At 43.3% G+C, this 12453-nt stretch overlaps 2 protein-coding genes across 9 annotated transcripts in view; one reads left to right on the top strand and one right to left on the bottom strand.

The window, feature by feature from the left end:
• The window catches only part of LOC132867137 (sperm-associated antigen 6-like), a 77403-nt gene that overhangs the window by 24918 nt on the left and 40032 nt on the right, over nucleotides 1-12453 (bottom strand). Inside the window, exon 2 of one of the 7 annotated variants that reach the window (XM_060899891.1) lies at nucleotides 586-705. The exons of the other annotated variants lie outside the window; for them this stretch is intronic. Coding sequence (XP_060755874.1) covers nucleotides 586-651 — 66 coding nt within the window. The 5' untranslated portion in view covers nucleotides 652-705. The remainder of the gene's footprint in view (nucleotides 1-585; nucleotides 706-12453) is intronic. 7 annotated transcript variants of the gene reach the window in all.
• ctdspla (CTD (carboxy-terminal domain, RNA polymerase II, polypeptide A) small phosphatase-like a) overlaps nucleotides 7784-12453 on the top strand; it is a 69832-nt gene continuing 65162 nt past the window's right edge. For both annotated transcript variants that reach the window (XM_060899896.1, XM_060899898.1), the window contains exon 1: nucleotides 7784-7947. In XM_060899896.1, coding sequence (XP_060755879.1) covers nucleotides 7872-7947 — 76 coding nt within the window. In that variant the 5' untranslated portion in view covers nucleotides 7784-7871. The remainder of the gene's footprint in view (nucleotides 7948-12453) is intronic.

Here is a 12453-nt window from a genome sequence, read left to right as displayed (position 1 = left end):
TAACCACTACACCACCGTGCCACCCATATATATTTCTAAATAGGCCATTTTTTCTTCTTCTTTCTACATAGGTAAGGTCTACTATATGCAAATGTAAACTATTCATTCATTCATTATCTCTAGCCGCTTTATCCTTCTACAGGGTCGCAGGCAAGCTGGAGCCTATCCCAGCTGACTACGGGCGAAAGGCGGGGTACACCCTGGACAAGTCGCCAGGTCATCACAGGGCTGACACATAGACACAGACAACCATTCACACTCACATTCACACCTACGGTCAATTTAGAGTCACCAGTTAACCTAACCTGCATGTCTTTGGACTGTGGGGGAAACCGGAGCACCTGGAGGAAACCCACGCGGACACGGGGAGAACATGCAAACTCCACACAGAAAGGCCCTCACCGGCCACGGGGCTCGAACCCGGACCTTCTTGCTGTGAGGCGACAGCGCTAACCACTACACCACCGTGCCGCCCATATATATTTCTAAATAGGCCATTTTTTTTCTTCTTCTTTCTACATAGGTAAGGTCTACTATATGCAAATGTAAACTATTTGCATTATAAATATGCACATTTGTCCTCACCTGATCCTGAACGTGGACAATACTAAAGAGATCATTGTTGACTTCAGGAAAAACCAATCCAGCCATGCTCCACTTCTCATCAACAACACGGCCGTGGAGGTGGTCAATAGCCCCAAGTTCCTGGGGGTGCACATCACAGACAACACCGCGTCACTGGTCAAGAAGGCACAGCAGTGTCTGCACTTCCTGCGTAGGATGAGAAGAGCCCACCTGCCCCCGCCCATCCTCACTACATTCTACAGAAGCACCATAGAGAGCGTTCTGACCAGCTGCATCTCTGTGTGGTGTGGAGGCTGCAGTGCCTCTGACTGGAAGAACATGAGGAGAGTGGTGAGGACAGCAGAGAAAATCATTGGGATTTTCTTCTCTTCCCTCCATTCAGGACATTGCACCAAGGCGTTGCATGTCTCGAGCCAGAAACATCATCAGTGACCCTTCACACCCTCACTATAGACTGTTCTCCCCTCTGGCCTCTGGAAAGAGGTTCCGCAGCATTGGGTGCAGGACCACCAGCTTCTGGAACAGCTTCTTCCCCCAGGTCACCAGACTGCTGAACTCCAAACCCAAACTCTAACTTCTATTTATAATTTGAACATTCCTAATTCCATAGGTCACTTTATACTATTGCACTTTATAATATTTTTGCTGCTGCATAATTTAATTTAATGCACTTCATATTTATTTCTGTGCTGAGCCAAACTGCAACGAAATTTCGTTCGGTGTACACTTGTTGCATACTGAATGACAATAAAGCTTGTCTAAGTAAATGGGAATAAAGATTAATTCCACACAGCTCCACAAGGTGGAGACATAAGCATATAATAACTGCCAATAAACACTGGCCACTTTATTAGGAAAACCTACACATTCATGCAACTATCCTGCAATCAGGCAATCAGGTGGTAGCAGCATAAACTGCATAAAATCATGCAGATTCAGATCAAGAGCTTCAGTCACTGTTCACATCAAACACCAGAATGAGAAAAAAAAATGTGATCTCTGTGATTCTGACCATAGCATGGTTGTTGGTGCCAGATCAAAGGCTCTGGTAACTCAAATAAGCACTCTTTACAACCATGATGAGCAGAAAAGCATCTCAGAACACCCAACATGTTGAACATTGAGGCAGATGAGCTCCAACAGCAGAAGATAACACCAGGATCCCCTCCTGTTACCCAAGAACAAGAATCTGAGGCTACCATGGGTACAGACTCACTGAAAGTAGACAGTTGAAGATTGGAAAAAGACCATGCCATGTTTTTTCGAACCTTCAACTGCTCATGTTCAATGAATCTGCAGTGCTAACTACATAAACATGGCCATGTGAAGCATTCAGTTCACATTTAGTTTCCTAAAAACATTTTGTCATTGGTCCACGGTTGGTTATTCTCTAACTGATCCATGATGAGCCACAAAACAATACAACATCTCATCTCATCATCTCTAGCCACTTTATCCTGTTCTACAGGGTCGCAGGCAAGCTGGAGCCTATCCCAGCTGACTACGGGCGAAAGGTGTGGTACACCCTGAACAAGTCGCCAGGTCATCACAGGGCTGACACACAGACACAGACAACCATTCACACTCACATTCACACCTACGGTCAATTTAGAGCCACCAGTTAACCTAACCTGCATGTCTTTGGACTGTGGGGGAAACCGGAGCACCCGGAGGAAACCCACGCGGACACGGGGAGAACATACAAACTCCGCACAGAAAGGCCCTCACCGGCCACGGGGCTCGAACCCGGACCTTCTTGCTGTGAGGCGACAGCGCTAACCACTACACCACCGTGCCGCCTACAATACAATACAACATATTTGTGTTTGTTTTTAGACCACAATATATGGAATTCGCCCTATTTGTGTTCAATATTATGGTTATAAAGCCACATGCATTTCAATACAATGAATCTGCTTGAATCCCTCATAGGAGACGAGCACAATAAGATTAAATTAGTCCTGGTGGGGGTTAGTCCTCAGTTGCTTGTTAAAGTTTGAGACCACCTTCATAAAACATTCAGGTACTATTCCACTTAAACCCCCTAAAATGCTGTAGTTCTGCACAAACTATTAAAAAACACACTTAAATAGCCAGTAAGGATTTGGGATAGCCAAAAAAATAATCTTTTATGCATATTTGCATTTTGGCCACATTTAATACTTATTATTTACTTTATGGATAATGGAGCAGAATGCCTGTAAAGATAGTTCTATGGTCAAATTTTAAGATAAATGTAATATAAATCCAGGTGAGGTGAAGTCCACAAAAATGTGAAAGAAAAAAAAATCATAAGTAAAAGGTCATGAGAACACCACCTTGGGCTCAGACTGAATCCACTGAGCCCAGAGTTGTGACTGGACAATATAAGAGAAAAGCTCTGTAATTCTGTTAACAGTCGAAGTGTCAAATGAAATACAAAGAACATAATAAATCATGTTGATTTACTCGTTGAGCCCATAAAAGATTGAAGTGCTCACCTCACAGCCTGCACAGTAACAGACGGTGTATTTCAGCATGCTGGGTGATATTTTATCAGGATGCCTTTTCTTGAGGCATATTTGCTTAACAAGAAATTCAATAACTCTCCATAATCACAGGATGCTGGAGTTCATCATGATTCAGCTTCGGAGCAATAGAAGCTCTCTAGTGTAAGCATGAATAAAGAGCTAAAGGGACCAGACTGGAGAAGCAGTACTAAAGAGATAGCTCATAAAACCTAATGCAGTTATGAAATATATTATGAAATATATCTAAATATATAACCTCATGAAGCTGTTCAATGTTCAGTACAATACTATCCAGTCACTGCTTTGACAGATACTTTTTGGTGTTGAATGCTATCACTAACCATAAATATGAATGTAAATAATAGACTAGTACATCTTTAAAAAAATAAAATCAAGAAAAATTTATATACACACACACACGGTGGTGTAGTGGTTAGCACTGTTGCCTCACAGCAAGAAGGTCCTGGGGCTCGAGCCCAGCAGCCGGCGAGGGCCTTTCTGTGTGGAGTTTGCATGTTCTCCCTGTGTCTGTGTGGGTTTCCTTTGGGTGCTCTGGTTTCCCCCACAGTCCAAAGACATGCAGGTTAGGCTAACTGGTGGCTCTAAATTGACTGTAGGTGTGAATGGTTGTTTGTCTCTGTGTCAGCCCTGTGATAACCTGGTGACTTGTCCAGGGTTTACCCTGCCTCTTGCCCATAGTCAGCTGGGATAGGCTCCAGCTTGTCTGTGACCCTGTAGAACAGGATAAGCATATATATATCTCATCTCATCTCATCTCATTATCTCTAGCCGCTTTATCCTGTTCTACAGGGTCGCAGGCAAGCTGGAGCCTATCCCAGCTGACTACGGGCGAAAGGCGGGGTACACCCTGGACAAGTCGCCAGGTCATCACAGGGCTGACACATAGACACAGACAACCATTCACACTCACATTCACACCTACGCTCAATTTAGAGTCACCAGTTAACCTAACCTGCATGTCTTTGGACTGTGGGGGAAACCGGAGCACCCGGAGGAAACCCACGCGGACACGGGGAGAACATGCAAACTCCACACAGAGAGGCCCTCGCCGGCCCCGGGGCTCGAACCCAGGACCTTCTTGCTGTGAGGCGACAGCGCTAACCACTACACCACCGTGCCGCCCCTGCATATATATATATATATATATATATATATATATATATTAATGGGGTGGTATGGTTGTACAGCAGGTAGCATTGTCTCTAGGGTCCTGTTTGATCCTGGGCTTGGGTTACTTTTTGTGTGGCATTTTATATGCTCTCCCAGTGTCTGGGTGGGTTTCCTCAGGGTTCTCCAGTTTCCTCCTATCTTATAAAAAAAAAAAGTTACACAATTGATAATTGGAAACAGCATGCTGAGATGTACACCTAAAAGGCAGCAGTTTTTGTAACTTAATTTATAATTTAGTTGAAACCTTTTCAAACTTATATTTCTGTATTAAACAGATATGAAGACAAGAACTATTTTATCCTGTAGTTTGGCTAGAAAATAGTGCAGAAAAAGGACACTAACATTATTTGTGGGGAACATATAGGTGATGTTGGCTTTTTGTAATAAATAGATTCTTGTAGTAAAAAGGCAAATTAGCATTTACTTATAAAGAATTTCAAGATTTAGATTACAGTCTGACATAATTATCCATCCATCTGTAGTTGCTTATCCTATTCTACAAGGTTGCAGGCAAGCTGGAGCCTATCCAAGCTGACTATGGGCAAGAGGTGGGGTACACCCTGGACAAGTCACCAGATTATCGCAAGGCTGACACATAGACAAACAACCATTCACACCTACAGTACGGTCAATTTAGAGCCACCAATTAACCTAACCTGCATGTCTTTGGACTGTGGGGGAAACCAGAGCACCCAGAGGAAGCCCATGCGGACACGGGGAGAACATGCAAACTCCACACAGAAAGGCCCTTGCCAGCTGCTGGGCTCGAACCCAGGACCTTCTTGCTGTGAGGTGACAGTGCTAACCACTACATCACCGTGCCACCCTGACATAATTATATTTCGAGCTAAAATAATACCTTGAACTAATCGAACTGAAAGATTTAAAAAAGTGCTACTCTGTTATTCCACGAGGGGGCGACAAAACCACAATCCATCCATTATCTGTAGCCGCTTATCTTGTCCTACAGGGTTGGAGGCAAGCTGGAGCCTATCCCAGCTGACTACGGGCGAAAGGCGGGGTACACCCTGGACAAGTCGCCAGGTCATCACAGGACCGACACATAGACACAGACAACCATTCACACTCACACCTACGGTCAATTTAGAGCCACCAATTAGCCTAACCTGCATGCCTTTGGACTGTGGGGGAAACCGGAGCACCCGGAGGAAACCCACGCGGAGAGCATGCAAACTCCACACAGAAATGCCCCTGTTGGCTGCTGGGCTCGAACCCAGGACCTTCTTGCTGTGAGGCGACAGTGCTACTACAGTGCTACTACACCACCGTGCCGCAGACAAAAACGCAACTACTGACAAAATATGTTCATGCACGAAAGCCTGTTTTCCCAATAATGAGGTTTCTCATAAATATGACTGAAGTTCTCATAATAATAATAATAATAATATTCTCATAAATTTATATCCATTAATAATGAAATAATATCCTTCTGGGAACCAAGAAAAAAACGTGTCTCTCAATTTCTCTTTTGTTGTGATGTCCTTACTAGGAATTTCCCAGCAACCCTCCTAGTCACATGCTATATCATTGGAAATCTCAGGATGTACTCTTTACAACACACCAGGATTCAAGTGAATAGCTTGAAAGAGTAAGAGGGTGTGCACATAAAACCAATGTCAACTACAGAGGACACAGGTCTATGGGTTGGTTCTCAGGAGGATATGAGAATTGTTTTAGTATCCCATAAATTATCTCATGATCTCATTATTATTATCTCTAGCTGCTTTATCCTGTTCTGCAGGGTCGCAGGCAAGCTGGAGCCTATCCCAGCTGACTACGGGCAAAAGACGGGGTACACCCTGGACAAGTTGCCAGGTCATCACAGGGCTAACACATAGACACAGACAACCATTCACACTCACATTCACACCTACAGTCAATTTAGAGTCACCAGTTAACCTAACCTGCATGTCTTTGGACTGTGGGGGAAACCGGAGCACCCGGAGGAAACCCACGCGGACACGGGGAGAACATGCAAACTCCGCACAGAAAGGCCCTCGCCGGCCACGAACCCAGAACCTTCTTGCTGTGAGACGACAGCGCTAACCACTACACCACCGTGCCGCCCAGTTCTCATAATAATAATAATAATAATAATAATAATAATAATAATAATATTCTCATAACTTTATATCCATTAATAATGAAATAATATCCTTCTAGGAACCAAGAAGAAAATGTCTCTCTCTGAATTTCTCTTTTGTTGTGATTTCCTTACTAGGAATTTCCCAGCAACCCTCCTAGTCACATGCTATATCATTGGAAAGCTCAGGATGTACTCTTTACAACACACCAGGATTCAAGTGAATATTTTGAAAGAGTAAGAGGGTGTGCTCGTAAAACCAATGTCAACTACAGAGGACACAGGTCTATGGGTTGGTTCTCAGGAGGATAATGGTTTTAGTATCCCCATAAATTATCTCATGATCCACATTCACACCTACGGTCAATTTAGAGTCACCAGTTAACCTAACCTGCATGTCTTTGGACTGTGGGGGAAACCCACGTGGACCACATGCAAACTCTGCACAGAAAGGCCCCTGTCGGCTGCTGGGCTCGAACCCGGACCTTCTTGCTGTGAGGCGACAGCGCTAACCACTACACATCTCACGATTGTGATGATAATTAGATAAATCATAATTATGTGATATGTTCTCATTATCTCTCATCTCATCTCATCTCATCTCATCTCATTATCTCTAGCCGCTTTATCCTGTTCTACAGGGTCGCAGGCAAGCTGGAGCCTATCCCAGCTGACTACGGGCGAAAGGCGGGGTACACCCTGGACAAGTCACCAGGTCATCACAGGGCTGACACATAGACACAGACAACCATTCACACTCACATTCACACCTACGCTCAATTTAGAGTCACCAGTTAACCTAACCTGCATGTCTTTGGACTGTGGGGGAAACCGGAGCACCCGGAGGAAACCCATGCGCAGAGCATGTAAACTCTGCACAGAAAGGCCCCTGTCAGCTGCTAGGCTCGAACCCGGACCTTCTTGCTATGAGGCGACAGCGCTAACCACTACACCATCTCACGATCGTGATGATAATTAGATAAATCATAATTATGTGATATGTTTTCATTATTATTATTATTATTATATATTATCTGATTTCACTGGTAGAAACGTGCTTATTAAAAAAAAAAAGTCTGACATGTTGATCAGTGTAGCAATTTGCAAATAAGCCGAACAGTAAACAAATGTTTGGCGCCATCTTCAGTGAGAAGCTGGTACTGCACCCCAACAAATGCGACTGTTATTTTATTTTCTTTGTTATTTTATTATATAGAGCTGAGATGTTACTGATTTGGATTAGAGAATATATTTTTGCATCATTTTTTTCTCCTTTTGCATCAATGCACAGTGGACTTTGATGTGAGAGAGTGGCACACACACATAGCAGCAGCAGTGTGTGTGTGTGTGTGTTTCACATCGGGACAGTGTTGCTAGCTCGCTAGCAGGCAGGGCTAGCTGCTGCATGGTCCACTGAAGCAGGCAGGCGACTCTAAAGCGAGGACTAGTTCTTGAAATAACAAGAAAACAATCCCGTTTCCATGGACAACACGTCCATCATTACCCAGGTAGCAAATCCAAAGGAGGACGAAATCATTTCTTCGAGTCAAGAAAAAGGTGAGAGGTGTTCACACACACACTGCTGGTGCTGTTTGTTGATGCTGGGTTTGTTTATAAGAGAGCTCGCGACTCAACACTGTTGCATCCTGGTTCTAATTAGTGCGCGCGCCATTCACGTTCACACTGAAAGCATTAGAGCCGAATTAACGCGCGCGACTTTTACAGTTTTATCTAAAGGACAGCAGCAGCAGCAGCAGCTTAAACAGCATCTCTAATCACAAATAAACAAACAGGTGTAAACGAACCTGTAATATTACTAGATCATTAGCTCTTCATTACTGCGTCAGGCTCGGCTCAAGGCTCCACTGCAATTAAATTCTACCCAGAGTCTTTAAATATTAATTAGATTTGACTTTTATGTTGTTATAATGCAAAGGAGGGAATTTAAATCTTGAAATTTGATATTAATGGATAGATTTTATATAATGTCCATGTTTGGGATGAAATCTATTGTTGTTGTTGTTGTTGTTGTGATGCACAAGGTAGCTCCATGTTCTGGTTTCACAAAATACATCCCATTTGGTAGATTGTCACTGGAAAAATAAATAAATAAATATCTCCATTCATAAGTGAATTCTGAATTGTCAAAAAAAATGTCCTGTCCGAGAATCACTTCATTTGTTTCTCCCAGCCCTGCTTAAAGCTACACTTAATCTTCTTTATCTTATAGGAGATTACACAAAACTACCATACACACATGTCAAAAAATTACCTGAAATCTGTTCTTTAACTTGTCCTTCACTTAAAAACTGGTACAAGAACCAGTTTGAATTGATTTGAATTTTGGACCCCTGTGACACAAACTTTGTCCCCTGATTGTAAAACAACCCAAAATTAAACTGAAAGTAATCCATTGCCTTGAAGACTTGTGTGGGGGGTTTGGGTTTTTTTTTTTAATCAAATCTTGAAATTTGATATTAATGGATAGATTTTATATAATGTCCATGTTTGGGATGAAATCTATTGTTGTTGTTGTTGTGATGCACAAGGTAGCTCCATGTTCTGGTTTCACAAAATACATCCCATTTGTTAGATTGTCACTGGAAAAATAAATAAATAAATAAATAAATAGATAGATATCTCCATTCATAAGTGATGTAAAGGTATTTCTTCTCTTTAACTCCAATTGTCATAAGTTTTGGATATTGAACTCAAGTTTTCAAAAAGGGTTGTTTTACAATCAGGGTACACAAGCTAAAAATCACATTTAACACTTATCTTCAGTATCAAAAGGCTTGACTAAATAAACTTGGTTGTTTATTGTAGCCCTGTGATAGCTCTATTTACCATGCAAAAAAAAAATTTGGTGATAATGTTATTTTTGGTGAATGTATGGCAATATATAGGGCGGCACGGTGGTGTAGTGGTTAGCGCTGTCGCCTCACAGCAAGAAGGTCCGGGTTCGAGCCCCGTGGCCGACGAGGGCCTTTCTGTGTGGAGTTTGCATGTTCTCCCTGTGTCCGCGTGGGTTTCCTCCGGGTGCTCCGGTTTCCCCCACAGTCCAAAGACATGCAGGTTAGGTTAACTGGTGACTCTAAATTGAGCGTAGGTGTGAATGTGAGTGTGAATGGTTGTCTGTGTCTATGTGTCAGCCCTGTGATGACCTGGCGACTTGTCCAGGGTGTACCCCGCCTTTCACCCGTAGTCAGCTGGGATAGGCTCCAGCTTGCCTGCGACCCTGCAGAACAGGATAAAGCGGCTAGAGATAATGAGATGAGATGAGATGGCAATGTATGTCATATTTAGCAAAATTACTCGTGTCATTTAGAAAAAGTGCTTTTTTGACCACAGGTAGCTCCAAAAGGGATGCACTTAAATCATTCTTTATACCATAAAACAAATATTTGGTTCCATATCATTGGAAACATAGTTAAGTTTTAATGTTGAATGCCAGTAAGTTTTCAGACTATTTTGATCAAATTAAATTAGTATGTAACTGTGTCAAAAAAAATGTCCTCTCCGAGACAGCTAATTTTTCCAATATAAAATAACATATCTAAAATTTATTATTTTCATCCTAAAATGTGGTCAAGATATTGGGACATAAATATTAGAGACAACTAACACAAAGCTTACAGCCTTATATTTAAAAGCACTATGGAAGTAGTGGATTCTGAATTGTCAAAAAAAATGTCCTCTCCGAGAATCACTTCATTTGTTTCTCCCAGCCCTGCTTAAAGCTACACTTAATCTTCTTTATCTTATAGCAGATTACACAAAACTACCATACACATATGTCAAAAAATTACCTGAAATCTGTTCTTTAACTTGTCCTTCACTTAAAAACTGGTACAAGAACCAGTTTGAATCGATTTGAATTTTGGACCCCTGTGACACAAACTTTGTCCCCTGATTGTAAAACAACCCAAAATTAAACTGAAAGTAATCCATTGCCTTGAAGACTTGTGTGGGGGGTTTGGGTTTTTTTTTTTTAATTGTCAACATTGATTTAACTCTGTCTGTAGGTGATAAGGTTATCTTCAAGTTGAGTTTACTCACTTAAGGCAGCAGGTGAACTTTCATTTCTAAGTTGAAATTTCTTACAGTGTATGCCAACTTGAGCCTGAGGGGTGTGTGTGTGTGTGTGCATGCTACACACCGTGGGCAGCACGGTGGTGTGGTGTGGTGTAGTGGTTAACACGGTCGCCTCACAGCAAGAAGGTTCTGGGTTCAAACCCAGCAGCCGGCAAGGGCCTTTCTGTGTGGAGTTTGCATGTTCTCCCCGTGTCTGCATGGGTTTCCCCCACAGTCTAAAGACATGCGGTTAGGTTAATATGGGACGGCCTTGGGCTGAAGTGCCCTTGAGCGAGGCGCTTAACTCCCAACTGCTCCCCGGGCACTGCTAGCATGGCTGCCCACTGCTCTGGGTATGTGTGTGTGCTCATTGCTCACGTGTGTGTTCACTCCTTCAGATGGGTTAAATGCAGAGAGGAAATTTCACAAGTGTGTGATGAATAAAGTTGTGCTTTCTTTCTTTGCAATGGATTGGTGTCCCATCCAGGGCCATACTTCAATATTTATTAACATCCAGTTTATAGGCTACACTCTAGACTAACAAAAGGCTCTTTTTGGTTCTTTGGATGGTTCTGAAAACATTCAACTCAAATCCTCCGTTTCTTGAGTTCTCTGTAGAACATCATTTCAAAAAATTTCTTTCTTGTAAGGGCCGGGTCCCACTACACCGATAACTATCTCTGTACCTATAACTACAGCTACTGTATGACTATACCTCTGCTTGAATTTAGTTCTAGTCTGGAGCAGTCACACCACACCTATAATCCCGACTATAATGCCGCTTTTCCACTACAAACGCGGCTGAGCCGTGCCGTGCCGAGTCGAGCTGAGTCGAGCTGAGCGGGGCTGTTGGAGTTGCATTTCGACTACAACCGCGCTGAACCGTGCTGGCTGGAAGTGGGTGGACACATTGGGTGGAGTTAGCGAAAGTGGGTGGACGTCATGTGATGCCGTTAAGCAGCGCAAACAGTGACATCAGTGACAGTGGCGGAACAAGTCAGAGCCGGGCCGGGGGCGGGGCAAATGACCGGACCCTTTATTAAAGCTTATCATAACATCATTTTAGGCTACAAAATGTCCGCAACTGCGGTGTTTACCAATTTCAACACTACCGGGTGCAACTATGTTATTTAGTACATCAAGTCCTTCAAACGAACATGTAACTCAGAAACAAAAAACATTAGGATACTGTACATGGCTCATAATAAAACATCAATAGCCTATACTGTGCACATTATTTGAAGGGCATACGAATGAGCGCTCAGAGGTTGCAACGCTGACAGGAAGAGTCAGAAATAAAAGGAGGGCGGTGCAAACCTCACTGAATGCACTGTGTTTACCAATTTCAACACTACGGGGTGCAACTATGTTATTTTGTACATTAAGTCCTTCAAACGAACATGTAACTCAGAAACAAAAAAACATTAGGCGACATACTGTACATGGCTCATAATAAAACATCAATAGCCTACTGCGCGCATTATTTGAAGGGCATACGGCGAGCCTTGCGCTCCGCGAACTCGTCCACGATGCTCTGTATGTCACTGATTCAGTGAGCTTTTAAGCGGTAGTCTCACGACCCGAATAGTAAACAATAAACATGGAGGACATGGAGTCGTTAGTGTTGCTGGTCTTGGTGCTGTGGCTTGTTGTCACCGACAACGCGGACAGATACTGGCAAGAGCGTATAGATGAGGCGAGGCGCATAAGGCTTCAGAAATTCTCGTAATTCGTAATTATTCTTCTTCCGGGTTTGCGGTGTTTACAGATCCCAGCGCGCTCGCGGGGCGTGTGTGGGCATGTGAGGACACTCCTCCTCACCAATCAGTGCACAGGGGAGTGTCTGCTCACGCCCCCAACCTCAGTCGGCACGGTTTGGCTCGCTTCAGCCCCACTCCAAAACGGTGCGAGTTTTAGGGGCTAAGCAGGGCTGAAACGAGCTGAGTCGTGCTGGTTTTTGGTAGTCGAAACGCGAGCCGTGTCGGGCTG

The sequence above is a fragment of the Neoarius graeffei genome, chromosome 19 (genome assembly GCF_027579695.1).
Source record: "Neoarius graeffei isolate fNeoGra1 chromosome 19, fNeoGra1.pri, whole genome shotgun sequence".
NCBI classification, from domain to species: domain Eukaryota; kingdom Metazoa; phylum Chordata; class Actinopteri; order Siluriformes; family Ariidae; genus Neoarius; species Neoarius graeffei.
The sequence above is the reverse complement of the archived record's forward strand: the minus strand, read 5'-3'. Positions and strand labels throughout refer to the sequence as shown.